Source organism: Larimichthys crocea, chromosome II (assembly GCF_000972845.2).
Source record: "Larimichthys crocea isolate SSNF chromosome II, L_crocea_2.0, whole genome shotgun sequence".
Taxonomy (NCBI): Eukaryota; Metazoa; Chordata; class Actinopteri; family Sciaenidae; genus Larimichthys; species Larimichthys crocea.
The window spans coordinates 4124043-4146343 of NC_040012.1; the positions used below are offsets into that span (position 1 = coordinate 4124043).

A 22301-nucleotide genomic window follows, 5' to 3' on the forward strand; every position below is an offset into this window, starting at 1 on the left:
CGTCGAGGTTAGCATCGAAACATCTTCTGGGACAACCAATAAGGAGGCACGACTGGAACAGCAAGCATATGACGGAGGACACTGAGGGAGGGAAGGTACGACATCCCCCCCCGCTTTGAGCCGAGAGGGATGGCAGGAGACCGATCCCGACCGATGCTCCGCTCTCTGCCAGCCATGCTCCGTCCGATCTCAACTTACCGGAGCGTCGCGGCCCAGAGTTTCCGTTCTCTACAGTATCGGCCGGCACTGCCCTCCTCCTCCTCCTCAAGGAGAGGTGGGTTAAAAGGCCTGCAGTGTGAGGAACAAGAAGGGGAAGGGGGGGAATCTTGAAAAGTGACGTCAAGTCGTGTGTCATCCAGGAACGTCGCTGTAGAAGCGTGTTCACACAGCGTGTAAAGACAAATCTACCTTGAAATACACTTCAGTCTTTTAAAACTCTCCAATGACTCTCACCTGCCCAAGGTCCTGACATCTAAATGCTAAATATAGGTATCTTCATAGCTCAGAAACTGTCTTTGAATCCACATATGACAATCTTAAAAACCTTGTTTCTCTTTTCAGGGAAGGAAGTAGCTACCGTTGACCACTGTACGCTTGTACCCACTGGTTGACCTTCATCTATAAAACTCTCTGGTTTGGCTTTTCCTCAACTGTATTCACATGTGTGTTGAAATCTACTGTCTCACAGATGTTCGACAGATGTTGGTCGACTCGTTTAGGAAATAAACGTTTGAATACATCATCTCATCATCCAGGAACGATGTAAAAATGTCAGAGGTGGTAACATCTGGAAAGAAGCACCTCAACGTGCATCTTTATAACCTTTTTGTAGCCTGTTTAAGTTTGTTTTGTATTTATGGTGGTAATAATTTCTAGGGAGTCTCATTTGCATTACATAATTTAACTTGATCAGAGAACATAACTGTGTTTGCTTAAGCAAATCATTTACAAGCTGATACAGCTACAGTTATCGTTGTGAAAAGTCCATTTATAATCTGACATTTAAATTAAATAAACGTTAATATACCACGGTGCAATGTGGAAAAAAACGAGGAGAGTTTAGTTTGAGGCTTGAGATTAAAAACATTTCAACTTTCATCCGAAGCATCCGTCTCTAGAGAAGTTTCAATAATCACATAGCAGCACAAACAAGCACTTGGTGCTCTTATCTGAAACACAATGTACTATACTGAACCTAAACTCAGCCCAAAGTCAACCATAACAACCAGATCGTCTGCAGCGATCCCGTTTAAGGGATCAGCGACCTGCAGGAAAGCACGTCTGGATGAAAGGCGTGACGGCGAGTTGTGGAAGGAGAACAAAAAGTTATCTGTGCGAGCAGGCGGAGCTGCTCAGATAAGAGCTGAATGAAAAACGAGGCTGGAGCGAGCGATGAAACGATCACGGTTAAGTATTAAGTACACACACACACACACACTGAAAACACCGGAGAGCTGCGCTGCCGCGGCTTTTAACAAGGAAATGAGAAACAGAGCTGTAACTCACACGTGTGAGGATTTCCTCTGTGATAAACAACGAAGCTTCACTGCTGAACGTTACGGTATACTAAGGTTTGTTTCACGTCTCCTCACTCTTTCTCTTTAATACTTTAAAATGAGCTCCAACGATTGTTTATCTCGATGCCATGAAGGAAACCTGCATTGACTAATGTTTTCTTTTGCAGATTTTGGGGGAAATTTGGTGAAACTTGTCATAGATGCTGCCATATTCTAGTAACTCTTCATGATATCCGAGGTCAGAGGATGGCGTCTCTCTCACTCCCTCGACACAACTGATTGGTACATAATGTAGAAGCATCTATAACAGATAACAATGTTGGACCACTAGAAGAGTGAACATATTTCCTCCCTTATAGACTAATGACTATTTGGAGACAGAGTGGAGTAGTTGTGTCACTATCCAATGGGCTTATAGACGAGCCAGAGAGGACAGCTTCTTCAGATTAGAGCTGACATCATGTCATGGTGTACTGATAAATCCTCCATTCACATTGATCAAGCTTCAATAAACCTTTCAACAGAACTCCTGTGCACGTTCTCTACGCTCACTGAACTGACCACGAAATATCGACTAGAAGCCAGTTTCATTGGATGATGAAGGTCAAAAGTTAACTTCCAGGATTTTCTCTCAGGTTTCTTTATGCCAACAATGAAGTAACACAAGTGTAAATTCATTGAATCAACCAAAACTAGTGACGGTAATTTCAGGATGATTCAGAGAGAGCTGCTTTTAACTTTTATCCTGCAATGTATCAGCTCCACCGAGGAGGTTATGTTTTCTGTGTTGTTGCCATTGGTGGAAGAACTCGCCAGTTTTCATTAAACTCGGTGGAAGAAGCCATTACAGTTTGGAACAGATCCGAAACCATGGGGCAGATACACAAATCACCTTTTTTCCAATTACACTACTGGTGTCTGTGGCTAAAAGAACTGAACATACAACAAAACACAACGGCCACCTCAAACATCACTGTAGAAACCAATCACCTTGGCAGAGATCTGCACTCACAGAGTGCCCTCCAGTTTCTTCAGAGTTCATTCTACCTCAGTCTCTCAACAAATATCTGTAATGAAAGCCGAATCTGTATGCAAGGGACTAAGACTTTGGCACCAGGCGCATTCTGGTTTCGAGTATCGAGTATAGTCTGTGTAATGGTGCTTTTTTGGAGAGCAAAAGAGATGCAATACTTTAGCTGAAATTCTGCCTAGATTTGACGCCTGGTCGTTGTCCCCAGAGGCTATATCGTTGTCATACAATAACAGAATGATTCCAGGATTAATTTGACCTAAAACCATTCGTTCCTAGCACCTTCTTTTTATCTCGTACCTTCACCATCTTTCTCAGCTCATTCTCTAAACCAGGCTGGTTGTCGTTCAGCAGCTGCTTCCTCTGTAACGTCTTTCCGACTTTGCTAATTTGAGACCGCGGGGAGCGGTGACACTGCAAATCAGCAGAAACAGGTCCCAAACAAACAAACCAACCGACTAACCAACAGGGTGCACACGGAAAAACCTCTCCTGTCACATTTGAGCGCTGAAAAGGCTGAAAGCTGGCTGGGCCGACTTGGCGGGGGCCTCTCCTGTCTGTGGCTGTCCGTGCATTATCTTCAGAGCTGTGGATGCCAACGGTGCCAGCATGAAAACAAACCTGTCGCCGCCAGAGCGTTTAGTCACGACGCCACCTCAGCAAACAGTGGGGAAACTGGATTCTCTGACAGCAGCAGGCCAGTTTTTTCACTTTTATGTGTGCACCGTCTGTTTTGAAGCAGTTTGAAAGGAACCTCCACCCTGCTGTAGTGTCAGTGCATCACTTTTTCAGATATACGGGAAAATGTGTGTTAGTACGGAGCTGACAAGCTGTCCTTAGATAATAAGTAATAACAGGTTTTATTGTTTCAGAATGCTGAAAATACTTCAAATTACTTATTGTAATATGTGTACCTCTGAATTTGGTTTGGCTTTAAGTAAATGGATTCATTGTTCTTTCATTTGTTGAGTAAATTATCTGAATTTTTAGGCTGTACTATACAGATAATCTGAAAAATGCACAAACAAAGCTGTTTTTCTTTACTCATGAGAAGGTTTTCAGAATGTTTTGGACAAATATTGTTTTTTTTCATGAGAAGGTTTTCAGAATGTTTTGGACAAATATTGTTTTTTTTATGGCATTTTTAGTCGTGAGAGTTTATTAAAAGTTTTGATTTCTCATTTTGGTTTGGATAAAATTGAATAATGATAAAACAAGATCATGACAGAAGTCCATCAAATTAAAATTTCCGTTTTATAACGCTGGAACATGTCAATGCCAAAATCAATACGACTTCACACTGCGGTAATTTCTGACATATGACAGATAACAAACAGACCAAAGTTTATACAGGAGGCAGAAGAACTGTTAAACCCTCCAACTAAACACACTTCACCAACACCCCCAGTTCACACGTTTAAACTTCAAAGACTGAGCCCACCCACTTACTTACTGTATGCTGATCCCCTCACACACACACACACACAGCCAAACAAACCCTTTTTAGAAAACCTCTCAACTTCACCTACAACTGAATCAGCTCGAGGATAGTTGACGATAGTTGACGAGCTTTGAAGTCTGAAGTTCTGCTGCAGCTTTCGGCCTTGTTGTTCCCAAAACTGGGATTCGGAGACCTCCACAAGGTCTTATGAGGATTCGAGATCGTCAGAAAAATGTGGAATACATTAAGTGTTTTGTTTGTATTCAGTTCTGAAGGAACTGAAAGCAGGAGAAATATATGCATGACACAACGCTTTAATCATCCTTTTTGGAAGACGGTCGTTTTTTTTTATCAGTTATTATAAAAGTGTTTAAAAGTCAAAACAGTATATTATCACTGCACAAAGCGAGAATTTAGGACTGTAACAACAGTTCTGAATCCAAATTTGCATCAGTAATGTTAAATTTATCTTTACGTATGTTTTCTTTTACGTCGTCTTTTAACATAATTCTATCTGTGAAGCACTCACACTGACACTATGTCTAAACCTCTCTTATGCAAATCTGTCTGTCTTTTGTTGGAAATCACTTTTTAAAGTAAAGCGCGTTGAAACCTCTCTGTGTCTCAGAGATTGAGGCTGTGTTGAAATGATCCTGAAGGCAGTTTCAAACATCGTAGAGAGTGCTGTTAAATATTTAGCCCTCCTCCTTCCTGTTTGTTCATTTAATCCTGTTGGAAGTCATTTAGATTCTACACGACTCCAACAACGACGATACGACGCCAACCTTCCCTCCACGTGTCATCTGAAATCTGAACAGCGGCTAACTGAGAAGCCAAATGTGACATTTCATGTGACGAATTCTGCTTGGTTTTTTTTTTTAGAAAACTACAAAAATAAAAGCAGCTGGATTTGGGTTGGAGTGGATGTGAAAATCCGGTTGAGATAAGTTTGCTACAGCTGTCTGTATTTAGTTAAGGAGTCGACTGAGGAGCCTCTGGCCTTTGCTAACAGACTCTGTAACTTTGCTGAGTGTTTGTTTGGCTGAGGATGTCGTGTCGGATTATGTCGGCATTTTGACAACATTTAGATACAGATTTGGGTCTCAAGGTTTCTAAGAGTGTCTGAACTTTACTCAAGGTGTTCGCTTCAGTTTGGTAAATGTACAAGGCAGTTAGACTTGGTAGGTCTTTGCTGTGGATGCCTTTGTTCTTGCCAAGGGTCTCGGGTGATGGTTAAGAACTTTCTCTGGACTTTAGGGTCGGTTCTGTTGAGAATCTAGAGTTACCTACGGGTCTCGGAGAGTTTCTGAACTTGGCTAAATGCGTTTAGTCTTCGCTCTGACTCAGGGTTGAGCGTCTAGACCAGGGGTGTCCAAACTGTTCCACAAAGGGCCGGTGTGGCTGCAGGTTTTCCTTCCAACCAAACAGCAGCACCCCAGACTTGACTCATTTAATCAACTGATCTCAGTCTTCAGAGAGTTGATTGGTCAGACTGTTTGCTCTTGGTTGGTTGGAACAAAAACCTGCAGCCCTTTGTGGAACAGTTTGGACACCCCTGGTCTAGACTTTGCTTGAGATGACTGAATGCGGCTAATAACGTCAGTAAATTTACTCAGTGTGTCTAGATTTTGCTATGTGCATTTGGCTATGGGCGGTGCGGGTTGGTTAAGGGTCTCGGGAGATGGCTAAGTCCTTAAAGGTGTCTGGACTTAAGGACGTGTGCATGTTGTTGGGTTTGGGATCTGTGGAGGATGTTTTGGGTCTCTGCAGTGTTTCTGAACTTGGCTAAAGGTATTTGTCTTCGCCCTGATAAGAGTGGAGTGTGTAGACTTTGCTAAAGACGTCTGGAGTTTGCTTAAGGTGTCTAGACTTCGCTCAGAGCATCTGCTTTGGTTCAGGTTGTGTCTGTTTGCTCACTGTGTCTCTGGTCTTTGCTGAAGGAGTGGACCCAACCTCTTACCTGTCTTGTGGTGGTGGTGGTGATGATGGTGATGGCGGAGGTGGTGATGGTGGGCGGAGATGTGAACGTGTTGGGCCAGCACGTCAGCCAGCCTGCCGCCAGCTGCCCCGCTCCCCCCGCTGCGAGTGGAGGAAGAGGAGGAGGAGGCCGTGGAGGAGGTGGTCGTGGTGGTGGACGAGGTGCCGTGGATGGCTCGGCTTATCCAGTGCTCCATGCTGATGCTCCCCTCCCGGCTGGACGAGGTCCCTCCGCCGCCTCCTCCATCCTCTTCTTCGCCGTCTCCTCCCTCCTCTTCGTCTCCGTCGCCCTGTCCCTCGCCCTCTGAGCCTGAGGAGGTATCTGGGGAGGAAAACGGACAATGGACGTGGAAGAGACATGACAGATTATTTGATGGTTTGACCCCGTCTTGATACATAAAACACTATATTTAGAGACAAATACTGTCCATGTTTGTCACCGTCTATTGTCTGCAGCCTGGAAACATTTCAGCTCCCATCTGTTTGGAGTCGCCACAGGCGGAGAACAGAGTGGAGTTTGTTTTTGAACGCTAAATTGTGTGTGTGTGTGTGTGTGTGTGTGTGTGTGTGTGTGGGTGGGTGTGTGTGTGCGCATGTTTTGCATGTGATTTCCATAATGCCCATGGCTATGACACTGATCGTGGTGATATGACTATCAACAACAACAGATGACCCAGTTCTCACACACACACACAGACACAGACACACACACACACACACACACAGGTGGGTGTGAAACAAACAGACAACATTCACACAAACATGAAGAAGCAGACTGAACATCGGGCTGTGATAGATTCATCTGGAGGTTGATCAGATGGACGCAGACACTCGTCATGACTAAATAAATCTAACGGGCTCGTTGTTGACGCGTGAAGACGAGAGCAGAGTTTAATTGTCGCCCAACTGGTTTTGATCGTTGCAACTCTGCCGTGACGTAGCTGACAACAGAAGTTGTGTTGTATGTATTCAAACCAGGTTGTGCACACCTGCTACACATAAAGTCCACCATAACGGGCGTAGTGGAGGTGGAGACAGTCGGTGGGTGTATCTCTGTGTACCGCCAGGTAACACATGACATGTCTGTCTGTGGGAGGTAATAAAGACAGACGAACGTGCCCTTTGTGGTTGATATTTTTTGCTGACTACCTCAAAATCCTTCATACAAACATCATCAAACATGGAGTCGACCTTTTCCAACAATGGGACACGCACACGGATCCATGCTCGGTAACAGGTTTATGCTCTTTTCAAAACAACCAAAGGACTTGCTGGTCCACAGGTGCCTCGGATGTTTAGGTTGTTTGTATTGTTGTGTGACATTGTCAGTGTGGTGGCTTTGGAGAGAGTGATGATATGCTCTAAATGTAACACACAATGACTTTACTTTTTAAGGTGGGATGTTTTTTAAGGCAGCTAAAATCTGTTTCTGTTGCTGCCCCCGTCCACAGCTCGTCCTCCTGTCTCCAAAACCTCCGTCTACTTTAGGTACCTCGTACAAACGCACATCAATACTCTGAACTGTCTGTTCAAGACTTTAAAACCAAACAATGTTCAACAAATCTTAAAATATTTGTCATCTGGTTACATGTTTTGTCCTTCCTGATATTTGACATTTAAAATGTGGTGCGGCCCGACGTGGTCTTGACACCTTAACTACCACAGTGCTTTGCTGACACGCCTGATTGAATCAGCGTCTCGTTAACAGCAGGACCCCGAGGAGACAAAAACACACAAACATGTTGACAAAAATAAGATGCTGCCAGGCAACCCGGGAATCTCATGAACTAAACACACACAAAGAGACGAGTCCCTGACGCAGAGCAGCTCTTCGTGAAGCTGAAACATTTTTAACGATGCATTGAGAAATCGAGAAAACGCAGCGAATCAGTCAGAAGCCAATAAAGAGCACATCAGAGCCCTCCTCGCCTGTCGACTCTGCACGATACGACACGCTGCTCGGCAACACGCGACTCGGCTGTCCTCGACTGAACCTCACTGGCAGACAGACAGCCGTGTGTGTGTGTGTGTGTGTGTGTGTGTGTGTGTGTGTGTGTGTGTGTGTGTGTGTGACTGCTTTTACGGCTCCCTCAGGACACGCTTTCTGCTAAGTTGGACTGTGTGTGTTTCTGTGTGTACATGTGTGAGTGTGCAGCTTTGTGTAAAATGTAGAACTAATGTGCAGTACTGTTGGTGTGTGTGTGTGTGTGTGTGTGTGTGTGTGTGTGTGTGTGTGTGTGTGTGTGTGTACATGCAGTACTTCTGTGTATTCTGCCTTCACAGTACACAAACAGTCTGTCGTGCATTTATGAAGAATTTATGTTATTGGTTGTTGGTCTGTCGATAAATCTGCGTGTGGTATTTATTATATATATATATATATAATTTATATTATATTATTATATTTATGAGCCACATTTACACAGTCTGCTCGCTGCACAGGGGGTGGACAAAATAACAGAGACACTTCGCCGTGATCGCCGGTTCATGTTTGGATTTCGTCCTGAATCGCTAAAATACCCAGATTTAATTCAAAGTATAACAGAATTTATCTCATGACTCAGTCCATGGAGAGCAGGTCCAGACCATACTCTTACAGAGAAACAACCATTCAGACCATGAGCAAGCACCTGGTGACAGTGACCGTGTGATTTTCTACATAATCAAGACGCCAAAGCCAACAATGACCTGATCCTCCATCATCTTCCTCCTCTGTAAACAGTTAACGTGGATTAATCCGCCACTAAAAATAGTCCCTGACTAATTCCTCCTGTTTGACAAATGTTAGCTGTTTTGGGAAATTACTGCACCTATAATTAAGACATGTGTAAAGATTGTCTTCAGTAGCCCAATGGGCTTTGAGCTGAGAGCCGCGGACAGGAAGTCAAACTGACACATTGTTGGTTTTTGGTCCTTTCGTGGGATTTGATGACAATAAGTAAAATCTCTAATAATGCCGACCTCGTCCCCCTTTTCCTCTGTGAGATGTAACACGTTTTCTTATGACGTTTTATTTATCATTTGTCATTTTTATTAGCGGAGGGAGTCGTGGAGATAAACAGATAAAGGAAACATCTGCGATCTGGCAGAACTTTCAGTGTGACCTCTCTGAACGTTTGTGGTCTCACATCATGATAAAAAATGTCTGTTCCTTGCACTGATAGAGATTTTGAGTTTGTTAAGATGATTCGTAAATCCCTGCATCATCAGTTAACGTGTCCAACATACAGGGGCTTGACGTTGGCTTTGGCAACTATTTGGAGAAATTGGCAACCGATTCTTGTACTTTGATTGGCATTGGTGGGTACCACTGTTTGACAAGACAGGAAACAACAAAAGCTGCACACCAACATGAATAAATGTTTAATATTTGTTGCATTAGTGATATTTCAATATTGCCGTCACAGTTGAAACTGGGGGATGATGCATTTACTCACATTCAATTCATTTTTGAGGGATCTGTGAAGAACAACAACTGCATGCTGGTATTTCGTATACCGAGATTTGAGGGTGGACACGTTAACTGATGACGCAGAGATTTATGCTCAGTCACCGTAATAAAGGATTTAAACACATGCTGACATATAATTGCAGAGTCCTAATTACTCCAAGTATAAGGTGACTAAAAACCGATGCCTGGCAACCACATTTAAAAGTTAGTGTTGAGACCTGAATACAAACTCTGTTTCTTTCTGAGGTTATCCCCTCGATAATGACTGGATTAAATGTTAGCGGTGCATCCATCTCCGTCTATAGTTGAAGAGTAGCAGGGAGGAAAAGTAGGACGGAGAAGTGGGATGTAGATAAGAGGAACATTCTCCAAGTGTTCATGAGAAAATCTTATAATTTATCAGACTTAACTTGCACAATCTGTTTTGATCCAATAAAACACTTCATATTTAACCTTTGGCTGTTGTACTTTCGCACTGTGAGTCTAAATCGTGCCTCGTTCAGTGAATCTTTGTGAAGCTCGACCCTGCAGCCAGAGAAATAATGGCCTCATTAACACCCTCATTAAATGACACCAGCGCCATAAAGACATGGATGACTGCCACCGCCGCCCGCACGGGGACGGATCCAGATCCTGCTTCGCACGCTACGGGGATGAAATCAACTGTGTGACGTATCCGGTACACGATCTGAACTCCCTCAACACACCACTCAAGCTAAATATAATCATGTAGATGTATAAGAAGGAGATGAGGGGATTCTGAGGTTGATGCATACATAACTGATTCACTGACAGCAGGAAATATAAGTCTGTCCAAATGGATCCATCCATGATCACAGCTCAGCAAATTCTCTGCAGGGTTTCTGTCCTTCAACAAGTTTGAGTCTCACTAGAGCTTTCTACATCAAAATCTCTCCTGTGTTAAGACATTTACTCTGTCATGACTTCCATGGTTTTTAATTCTGGAGTCACCAAAAAGGTCCAAACCAAATTAAACTTCTTAGTGTCTCTATTTTGCAGGGTCACACTCAGATTTAGAAGGTGGTTCATGGAATAAACAAAGCCAGAACACACACACAGGTAGAGTATCAGAGATTAGGTCATTGGCTGTGGAGGGGTTTGCTCAATCTGAGTGTCTGATTGGCGGACACGCGGTGACGTCGGGCTGCATTTTTGCAAAGTTGGACCCAGCTTAACTTCTGTGCCACATTTTGGCTGCAGCAGTCCACACCAAACCTGTGTTTTCACCACAGCGCCGGACAAAAGATAGAGATTTCGGACCCTTTTAACTTCTCTGCCACTTCTGATGAAAATAATTTCAAAAATTGATCCATCTTGAGCCTTTTCTCTCTCTCAGTTGTGTGTAAACTTTATGAACTGCAGAAGTCTACATCTTCACTTCCATAATCCGCTTAAAAAAAGTACAGACTGCAGAAAGTGTAGTGAAGTAGTCCCTCTTTTTCTTGCAGTATTGACAGCTGACAGTGATAGTCAGCTATTCCCAGTTGGCCCACACAGAGCGGACATCAATCTCCAGGTCTCACAGAGAAAACAGTCAATAAAGGCTCGTCCACTTCAATCACCGGCCGATGCCGCTGACACGAGGAGGGCAGCAGTACTGCAGCAGCTTTCATCAGACTCGCTGAATGACTGATTAACCTGACTGACATCACACTTTAATTAGAGTTATAACATATCGTGTCGGTGTTCTGTTTCCATACCTGGTGGCGTGTAGGCATCCATCGAGGTCTGGACCACCAGCGAGCGCCGCTTCGAAGGCATCGGCACGGCCATCTTCCTCTCTTTGTGCTTGGCCAGGGCCGCCTGCACCGCCTCTGTGTGCACGTCTGGAGACAAACAAGCAGATCTCAGGTCAGATTTAGTGTTCCCAATAAATCAACACACTGGTAAACTTTGTTTGTGCATGTACTTTTACTGCACTGAGTTCATCTGACAGCTGTCAGTAAGCTGGTTACTCGTCATTACTTCTCGCATTAATCACCTCATGACCTTGTGACCCTTCATAGGGGCCCAAACCCGGGGTTGGGAACCACAGAAATACAGTAAAGAGACAGTTCAAACAAATTCTTATGATTGATGTTTTAACAATCTAATTATCTCTTTTAAAGTAGGAGGACATTTTTCTACTTTAACTTTTGATACTGGCTAATAATACTTCTTCAGTAGTCGTAGTATTTTTAATGGTCTGAGTACTTCTTCCACCTCTGCTAACCATAAACCTCAGAAAACAAGTTGACTTTTCAGCACCAATCACCTCTGTGGCCAGTGTAAACATCATGGACGGGTGTTAAGTAATAGACAAATCAGAAAGTCCGTCCATCGCCGAGCACCAAAGGACAGAGGACCACCATCAGCCGGGCCTCTGTGTTTGTGCAGCAGTGTTCTCGTTACAATGAGCGCCGTGTTCTCATTTATTCACTTTCAGTTTACGTACACAAACATTCCCAGCTCGACAGCGGCTCCCATGAGGCCCTGTGGTTTCCGTCTGGATTAAGTTCAGGGAGTGTCGGCGAAGACGTTTTTACAAATGAGTTGTTTCTAAGAGCGAGATAAAGCGCTGCGATACGGCCACAGCTGGGTTTGTTTGAATGGTGTCCATTGCTGGCAGAAGGCAAACACACAGCGGCTAACGATACAGGCTGCCGGCCCGATAATGACATAAGTAAAGCATTTGTCAGAATGAATGGGGCTCACAGATGTACGTTTGTTTGGCTTGTGTGTGTGCTTATGCAGGGGAACGGAGGTAATTCAAATCTCAAGTGCACGTTTATTGTCTTATGGTTGACTGAGTGTGACTGCACTGAGTGTGAAAGTGAGTGTGTGTGCGGTTTAAAGCTGCTCACACAGCTTTTCTTTTTCTATTTAATGGGTTAAAAAAGCTTCTTATGGGATTTTTTTTCTGTCCGATCAAACATCTTTCAAACATTGGACATATAATCTTTTTAGCTAACCCCAGATTCTTATAAATGAGATCTCACTGAAAAGAACTGAAGTTAAAATCCTTAGTTAATCCTGGAATAATCTTTGTTGGACCCCACAAGGAACAGAACCAAACAATACATGTTGCAAAAGCTGTGACAGATTTGTCAAAAGCTTTTTTCCCCCCGACAGATCTGTGCCAGACTCTGTTTCTGCAGAGAGAGGCTGAGAATATCGAACGGGCCAGAAAAAAAACACATCGGGACGACTGGAGAGCGGACACGCAGATATTTACGAGTGAAATTCAAACATTTTTCAAGCACTTTCAAGGTACCCAAACCAAAAACGTACAGACTCTCGAAGCCTCTATCATCACATCTAAAATGTGAGGGGTTAGAACTAATCGTTCTAGTCGATGTTTCAAACTCCAGCAAAAGCACCGTGGTCAGTTTCAGAAGCAACTCTCCGCTCGGCTCGATCAAGAATACACAGCTGTGATCGCGTGATCGTAAAAACAGCCAGAGTACTACGGACTATGTAGCATATTTACATATTTAGAAGCTCATAAACCAGAAAAATCTGAGCAAGTTAACATAGTCTGGTGGGAAGAACGCTTCTGAAACACTGAAGTCACATGGAGTACGGACCAGAACAGTGATGGGCTGCGATGTAATGGAGGGTTTGGGCTTAACTGCATTAGATTGCAAAGATTTTTTGGTTGACGAGAGGGAATGCGTCGATGAACAAACCCAGAGTTCACAGGTTTAAAGTTTTGTATATTATATATCAGCCCCAATTATCCAGGATCAGTCGGTTATTGTACACCGGAGACATTCTGAACCGAGGTTAATAAATACAAAATGCAGTGAACCAAACCGCTTGTTTTTTCTGATCTTCAAGAACTGTTGTCATGAAACAGCACCAAAAAACGCCTTCACACACACAATCTTTCTCTTATTTTTAAATCACAGCTTTCATACGTTCCTAAAATCCTTCCCACAGAATAACTTTACAAATCTTCTGTTTTGATGCTTAGGACGCATCACGAGATCAGAGTTGATAGCGAATCCCCGGTTTCTCCAAGCGTGGGAGAATTAAAGTCAACTTTATCTTATTGGCTTGGGTCCACTTGAGTGGATATATAACATACTGACAGTAAACAGACCCGAAACCTTTCAGCAAAAAGAAAAACAGGACCCTTACCTGGACTCAATTATAGAGTCCAAACTCTGCTCGGTCTCAGTTACTGGGAACTTTAGTTTATCAAGATCTGATGAGATGTTGCACAATTTTCTTACAGCGCATTACACCACCCTTCTGTCCCGTTGAACACGAGGCACCGATGAGCAGAGGTCGTAAATATAAAGGGTACTACAGGGATTTGGTGTTCCACTTCCTGTAAATTTGGGGCCTCAGACAGATTAAAAAACAAAATCACAGCAACATTGGTCAAGATATCTTTAATTTTAATCGTTCAATCATTTTGCATAATGCAACTCCATAGTGTTACTTCTACCTGCTTGGTAAATGCTTCTTTTCAGGGTCATCAGACTTTATACAATGTCAGGTGATCAGCAAACTGATTTTAAAGTGTAAAATTGGTGCACTGCCCCTTTAAGCCAATACGTCTGTATTTCTTTGATATTAATATGAACTCCATGCATTGATATGCATATTTATGCAGCAAAGACCTTCAAATTATAATCACATCATCACTTTTATTGAAGTAAAATTAAAAAGTCTTATCGTGTCTTGCTAAAGTTATCACACACACTATGCTAATGAGGTGATTAATTAGGCATATTAACATGGTGATTAGCAAATATTTCTATTGCCAGCGTGTCACACATCATCGGTAATATCACCACCGCACTCGTCTCCTCTTACCTGATCGGTAACGTTCGTCTCTGGAGCCAGAAGACCGCCGGCGGTGGTAGCGGGAGGACGAGGACGGGGTGACCGGGGTTCTCCTCTCCTGGCCCATGGGCCGATCCATTTCTAGAAGAGAAAGGTTCGAATTTAAAAAAGGGACTGTATGTTCAAAACAACAAAACAATGACAAAAGACAGTTTGATGGCGTTGTAAAGTTGCGTCTTCATTGTTAAACAACCACCATTGCTAAGGAAAATCTATCTGAAGTGAAAATGTTAATAGACAAGGTGACATTAAAGATGTATATTCAAGTTATGTTATGTCACGTATGCTGATTTCCTTCCTCGTTCATGATTTTTGTGTATTTTGGAAGTTTTTCTATATCCGTAATTTGAATCAAAGTGTTTTCGTTGGAACAATTCCATCAAATCTGAATGCACAGATGCGATACACATATTTTTCGATCCAGTGTGACCTACACTTCCCGAGGGTATTGTTACCGTTATTAAAACATCCATAATCTGTTCAGAAATCATTACAAAAGCTGCTCCTCGAGTCCAGAAGTCCTCCTCAGCATCACAGTAACAATAACTTCTACTGTAATACTGTAAGTGACGCAGATTCTCCAAAATGTAAAAGAAACAAATGGGAAAACCCAATTTTGAAAACCCCTGATCTACGACACAATGACACCAATGACTCACACACACACACACACACTCTGTCTAGGAAATCACACTTGCTTCAAGGAAATTGTTGTAGTGTCACAACAAATAACAGTCACTGTTCAAATAAAACACATTCAGCAGGATAAAGTTGAGCTCTGAGGGGAAAATTCTCAAACACACCGCAGATAGATTAAAGAAAAACAAAGTTAATCGTAAAACTAAAGTTAATAAAAGGCTATGAGCTGAAATGTATACTGTATGTGGACTTCTTGAATCAAATCAAAGCCATGTGAGGTACATACACACACACACTCAGAGAGAAAACACCCTCCCTACACACCAATCAATAATCCTGATGATAACCACCACAGCTATGACCGCTCCCCAGCTGTGGATCTATGAGCATCCATCTCAGCTTCACACTTCCACCCTCGTCTGTCTTCATTAGAGCTCTCAGCTCCGCTCAGTCTCTCTGCTGCTCGGGAGAAAAGCTAAAAGTTGATTAGCCGGCCGTATAACGACTACCAGCCAGCGCTGGACTATATGACAGGTCTGGGAAATACCTCGCTTTCCTGTTTCCTCTGGGGAGTCTGGACGGATGAATTCCTCCATCCAGGTTGTTTCTACTTGTCCTCTAAAAACGTCTTTGTCTCTTTTCTGACTCTTTTCTGACTTTCTTTTGTCTGCATTTCTTTCTTTGTCTTTTTATTCATTAGCATCAGATACCAAACCACTTCTAAAGTCATTTCTTACATAATTTAATGCCTTTCAAACTTTACGTGAGTTCATTTTGTCGACATGGTAACAAGTTGTGGTTAAAGTTGTGATCGGTTGGGTTTCAGACACCTAAACATTTGGTTCAGTTTCAGGAACAGATTGTGTTACAGGCAATGAAAGTTTGGTTCAGACACCAAAAGGAGGTTAGGTTTCACAGATTGCGTTACACAGCACATTACGTAAGTGAAACACATAATGGAAGTTACGTACGTAAGTTACGAAATGGCTACGGTTTAGACACCAAAACGAGCTGGTTTGGTTTAGGGAAAGATTGTGTAACAAACATTACGTATGTTAAATACACAATGTAAGTAAAAATAGTAGCAGTTTGTTTAGGTTCAGGCACCAAAACTACCTGGTTAGGCTTTCGAATAGATCACGTTGCATAAATTATGTAAGTTAAACACAGTTTGGTTAGATTTAGACAACAAAACTATCGATTTAAAAAGAGATCACATTAAATATGTTGAACACATGTAAATTATGTACATAAGTTTTGATATGGTCGCAGTTTGGGTACGTTTAGGAAAAGATGACGCTGCATTACGTATGTTACGTAAGTTGCACACGTAATGCAAGTTACGTTGCGAAGCAGTTGTAGTTTGGTTTGGAACTTATTGCTTAGGCTGATAAAACAAGATCATGTTACATACGTTGAAATATACTTTGTCCTTTTATTCATTAGTCACAGAAACTACAGAAGATATTCACATTGTTCGGCTCGGTAATGTCAGTTCACCACTTAATTATTTCAACAACTGCTGATGATGCATTACCGTAATATTCAGCACAGGTATTCACGGTGACCTTTACACAATGTGCACCTGCATGTCTGCCTGCAGAAAGCCTTCATGTGTTATTGTTTGTTTGAAAATTCTTTTGTGTCAGATGGGCGAGGTCTGTAACATGCCACTTCCTTTACTGCTGGGAAAATACAAGCAGGTAGCTGATGTGTAATTAATAAATCATCAGTCTGACAGGTGAGTATGTGATTCTAATCCAATGCACGATAATCATCTTCTCACAGTCCTCTGTGCGTGCTGTGTGTGGGTCATTATGAGGCCATTATGCTGTTTCACAGTTTGCTAATGTTTGTGATTGTCTGTGTGAGGTCATGTTGGACATCCAGCTTCCTTTCTAGTTTGCCAAGATATGTTGCTGTTGTTGTGATGTTATGCTGCTATAGTAACAGAAGAGTTGTGTAAGTTGTATCACTCTCTGGACCTGGTGCCCGTCCTGAAACCGCCTCGTCCTCTCTGCATGTGAGCTTCTGGGATTATTTGGATCAATGCAAAATAAATAAAAACACATTTGCTTCTACGTCGTAGGAGGCTTGTTGTCGTCGTACCGTCCATGATTCTGGGTGGCAGAGCTTCTGAACGAGCTCACTGAAGCTGAGGTGTGTTCAATATCAACAATCTTTCTCCAGAATCTCATAGCTCCACCTTTAATTCCCCCAGTTATGCTCCATCCATGTGATCCAACAAACACTATTTGACCCAGACATGATAAGACCTCACACACGGGCGCACGATGAAGCCTTAAAGAAAATCAATGCAGGACTCTGCTTCATTCCCTTTCTGTCAACCACCGCCTGTAGAAACAAAGAACCGAGATGGATGAAGTGGACAACCCTGAAAACTACCAACAGCACCTCAACTGCCATAAAATGTAACCGTAAACCTGCAGACTGCAGTTCCCAGATGGTTTACTCCACTGAAAACACTTTGGCTTTGGACACCATTCACAAAATAAGAAAAAACTTTATTGCCATGAAGAAAAAAGAAAAACAAAACAACAGAACAGATGATTATTTTATTAAATGTAACATAAAAATATACTGGAAACACAGAGAGTAATACCTAAACACAGCACAGGATATGATTGGATGTTCTACAAAGATGAATCTTAACTAAGAGCCTCATAAAATATAATAACAAATGTGCAGCACACACAGATTTACAGGTAATTGATTATTGTTTGTAGGAAGTAACAGTGGAAAAATCTACATTTCCGTGATGAGACACGGTGCCAAAATTCAACAAAAACCATCTTCCAATTCCTTAAAAGCTTTCCCAAGAGTATAAATATAATTTTAGGGAGTCGGAACACGAACTCTCCGGAGCCTTCCGCTGTTCTTGGTGTATAATTTAAGGTTTGTAGTGTGTTCCCGGATCAAAGACAGAGAAGAAACGCTAACAAAGGAACTGAATTAATCATTACGAGAGTTCGCAGCACATGGCTCGCAGCCCATTCTGGATGAGGGATGTTCAAGTGTTCTCAGAGGCGAAAGTACATAAATGCTGAGCAGTGTAGGACAGCGGTTGGTGTAATTTAAGTTACACCAGTAGTTTGATTACCTTCTGAGTTGATGATGTAGTTCAACGTCTTTTGCATGTGCAGGAAAAACGAGTATCAGTCAAATGAAGATGTTTTGTGATTTTCTTGAGACAAAAACTTCCCAACTGTCCAAGAGTCATTGGTCTAAGAACACGTAACTTACATACTGAATAAAACCAAGAAAAACATGAACCCATTTGGAACGTATTGTTCCAACCATCACATTCAAACAGCCTATTCTCCAAGCACACAGCCAGGTAAAATAAATGCACAGTGTATTGTTGGGTATTGTTGCAGACACATATTCACAGTGACTGCGCATTGTTCATGGACAGATTTGTTTGTTATTACTATTGGCATGACTTCACATGTAAAGCAAGCGGGCACATTTTTGTTGTATGTGTCACATTTACTGTAAGAAACCAGCAGTCCAAACAGATTAAGATCGTTTCAGTAATCAGCATTAGTGCCAAATAAGCTTTCGTGCAGGAGTGTCACTGATACTGAACAAAACGCTGCCAATCAAAATCAACCATGGCATGACATAAGGTTCAAAATGTGGATATTAAAGTAAAAACAGTGCAGCTCCTGCAGCCTCGACAGAAGACGCAGACAAATTCAGTGAAGTTGGAATGCCAATTAAATAATTTCATAATATTTCAAACAGTTTCCTGGAAAGAAGTCTTGTAACTTGGTATTGTTCCAATCATATTGAAAATAGGGACAAAGTTTAAATGGAACAAAGCCAATTCATTCATTCCAATTAACTGTGAGCGTAAGACCAGCTGAATGTGGAACTTGCACACAATTTATCACATGATGAACACGTCTTTGAATAAATTAATAATGAGTGAATATTTACATTGAGTTTAAATGGAGATTTTTAAGGAAATTCCCAAAAAATGGCACCAAATTACAGTAAAAGTTACAGATGAAGAAATACTGAAACTACAAAGATTTATAGCACTTTAAACATTGATCACAAAGGAAAAGGCTGATCTTGTTTCTTCCACTTCTTCCTTTCATCGAGTTGTTGTGACAACTACTTACAAAGCAGGATAATTTTTCATAAAATAGTGGTTTGACCCACATCAAACATTTCAAGCACTTTTACTCATATACTTCATGTTCCATAAGTTTCCCGCCATCACAAAGTTGTCACAGTGCTCCCCTTACCCCCCGTTGTTTGACTGACACCGACTACTGACTACTTTAACTGGCAAACCTCAGCACTGGCTCCATCCGACAGCCAAAGTCCAGCATAGAGAGGCTGAGTGAACGTGGTCTGGACTCTGTGGAGGAGAGTCATGGTGTCAGAGACGCTGTAGAAGGACAGAATACCTGCACTGTGATCCAGGTACACTCCAACTCTGGAGGACCACGTTCCTGGGATGGGAGTTTTTATGTTGTTGTGCGTGAATTCGTAACTGTTTTTGTAACAATCCAGTGCCCAAGACTTCTCGTTGTGTCCAAACACACATTCGTCGAAGGTCCCTGCTCGGCTGATGTTCTTGTACGAGGCTGCTACTAAGACTCCTCTGCCGCTCCTCTCCACCTCCCAGTAACAACGTCCAGTCAGACTCTCTTTACTCAGGACCTGCCAGGAACATGCAAACCTCTCCGGATGTTGAGAACATTGCTGTTCTGATCTCGTGAACGCTGCCTTTCTGTTCCCCTTAGATATCGACAGACGTGCGTTTGCAGTGTTTGGGTCCAGTGTTATTTGGCATGCATACCGTAAGAAGTCAGGTCTGGTCTTTGGCTCCGCTTGTGGATTTTGTGGTAAAACATCGGCTTCAGCTACTGTCTCTGCGATCTTTGCGTATTCCTGACCAAGAACCTCCAGAATTTTATCTCTGGCTTCTGACAGAGCCACTGTAACCTTCTCGAAGTAGCGGAGACGGCGGACATTGACGGTGGGTAGTTGTGTAGATTCGCAGAGACGTGACAACGAGAGGTAGTTTAATAGGAAATGAGTGTGGTCCTCTGTGTGCGAGAGCTTCACCAGCTCAGCGTCTCTCGTCCTCAGCTCAGTGATCTCCTGCCCCAGCTTGTCTTTAACCTTTTTGAACCGACCCACTTCGGTTTTCTCCCGGGATTTGATCTTCTCCTTCACATCGGCGCATCTTCTCTCAATGATACGGGTCAGCTCGGTGAACACTTTCTCAGTGTTCCTCAGTGCAATCTCAGCTGATTGACTAACAGCGTCTTCCTCCTGCTGAAAAAACTTCACATCTTTGTCTTTGTCCTGGATTCTCTGTTGGATTTTCTTCTGAGTGACCCAGAGCTCTCTCTGCCTCTCAGTCCTTTCTGCTGCAGCTGAGACTTTGTCGTGGCCTTTATGTTCATCCTTGGAGCAGAGATAACAGATACACTGCTGATCAGTACGGCAAAACAACTTCATCACTTCTTGATGATGAGAGCAGATGGTGTCCTGGAGCTTCTTGGAGGGCTCCACCAGCTTGTGTTTCTTTAGCGGAGCTACATCATAGTGAGGCTGGAGGTGTTCCTTGCAAAAAGAAGCCACACATTGCAGACAGGATTTAAAGGCTTTCAGGTTGCAGACATCACAGGCCACATCTTCAGGTCTGGCATGGTAGACATCAACAGGAGCAGTTTGGACCTTGGGTTGGGCCGCCGTCTTCTTCAGCTCTTCCACTACAAACACCAACATGTTATTTCTCACCAGGGTGGGGCTCGTTATGAAGATCTGCCTGCACTGAGGGCAGCTGTAGATGCTCCTGTGATCATTTTCATCAAAGTGGTGCTTGATGCAGTTCATGCAGTAGCTGTGTCCACAGGGAATAGTCACCGGATCCTTCAGGAGATCCAGACAGATCGAACAGGAGAACCTTTCTCGTTCAAGTTGAATTCCTTGTGCCATGTTGAACCGAGCTAAACTTTCTGACGAGCAGGTGTGTGATGACTGAGAGATGGCTGATTAGATTTCACGTCATATAAACATGTCAGAGAGAGGGAGGACTCGTTCCAGAAACAGGAGTGGCTCTGAGAACGAAAACTGTTAACACTGGTTATTCAGGTTTGAGATGTTATGTGAACAATGGGAACAATCATTCCCATAAAATCATAAAACTCTTTACACCTTTGTTCTTCTAGTTTCTAGTTATGTTTCCATGAATGTATTTTGATATTCTGAAGTACTTAAGTTTGAAAACACCAAAATTAGAAGTTACCTACTGCTCATCTTGTGAATCAACTCCTAATAATCACGTAACAGTGTCAGATAGAAACAAACGTTCATTCGCATCTTCTTTACTTTTGCCAATTTACTTGAAATTTGCAAAAACAACAGAAAACACAGTTATTGACTAAAAACTGCATCATCAAGTGTAACAATCAACTGTTACAATAACTGACAAGTATTTTACTGCAAGTAACTAAAGTTCTCTCTGAGTAAACTAACCTATAATGAAAAAAAAACAAGCGGCAGTGCAAAAAAATAATAAAACTGCAGTTCCTAAAACGTCCACTAGAGGCTGGCTCCAGAAGTGAGTCAGTCTCCATAAGTCCCCATGTCCAAATGTCCAACTTCACAGCAGAAATAAACATGTTTACAGCCTGGTACAAAAAACAGTTTTGGTCTCTGTAGCTAATTTCCCCGTTCATGACAACTGTACTGAGGGTGAATTTATATACAACTCACCTGTTCACATTATATTAAGGCTTAAAGTTATGCAGGATTAAGAGCGTGGACGCTTTGATTGACAGGTGGGTGTCCTTACAGGTGGCTTATAAGAACACCCAGGCGTCATTCAGCTCCGCCTCTTTGCCCATTTTTAGATTAACTGGAAGGAGACGGAGGCGGCACTGCCAAGTTGGCGGCGGGTACAGTCACCACACCGAGCTTCACAGTGGCTCTACATGAACCGGTGGGTGACGTCATGAGTATAACGTCCATGTTTTATACAGTCTCTGGTGAAACCATGAAAATCTGACTAACTTTGAACACCGTAAAATCTGTAATCAAACAATATGAGTGACTGAGCCGAGCAGGGCGGATTAACAAGCCTCAGAGATGAAATACATAACAGGAAAGAAATGTGTGTCACTGCTTTATGTGTGTGTGTCTGTGTGTGTGTGTGTGCGTGCATGTGAAAAGGAGTATTGTGTAAGGTGTGTGTGTGTGCGAGGGACTGAAAATGAGAGAAAGGGGGTATTGTGTTTATGCATGTGCCCAACTGTCTGTTACTGGTGTGTGTGTGTGTGTGTGTGTGTGCACAGAGGAAGGAGTGTGTGTCATCCGGTCCCCCATAGCGAACTCGGGTCG

At 42.7% G+C, this 22301-nt stretch overlaps 2 protein-coding genes across 9 annotated transcripts in view; both read right to left on the reverse strand.

The window, feature by feature from the left end:
- dip2ca (disco-interacting protein 2 homolog Ca) overlaps nucleotides 1-22301 on the reverse strand; it is a 193527-nt gene that overhangs the window by 67944 nt on the left and 103282 nt on the right. For 6 of the 8 annotated variants that reach the window (XM_027289029.1, XM_019267391.2, XM_027289055.1 and 3 more), the window contains exons 3-6: nucleotides 14244-14354; nucleotides 11138-11263; nucleotides 5949-6287; nucleotides 199-288 (exon numbers count right to left, since the gene is read on the reverse strand). In XM_027289029.1, coding sequence (XP_027144830.1) covers nucleotides 199-288; nucleotides 5949-6287; nucleotides 11138-11263; nucleotides 14244-14354 — 666 coding nt within the window. The remainder of the gene's footprint in view (nucleotides 1-198; nucleotides 289-5948; nucleotides 6288-11137; nucleotides 11264-14243; nucleotides 14355-22301) is intronic. The other 2 variants (XM_027289051.1, XM_027289045.1) reach the window with 1 other exon arrangement.
- On the reverse strand, nucleotides 19162-21115 carry LOC113747817 (tripartite motif-containing protein 16-like). The gene has a single exon (XM_027289080.1). It carries the CDS (start codon nucleotides 20895-20897, stop codon nucleotides 19221-19223), a length of 1677 nt encoding a protein of 558 aa, XP_027144881.1. The 5' UTR covers nucleotides 20898-21115; the 3' UTR covers nucleotides 19162-19220.

Excerpts from the sequence above, each read along its gene's own strand:
- LOC113747817 (XM_027289080.1), bottom strand. The coding sequence starts at position 20,897 with ATGGCACAAGGAATTCAACTTGAACGAGAAAGGTTCTCCTGTTCGATC.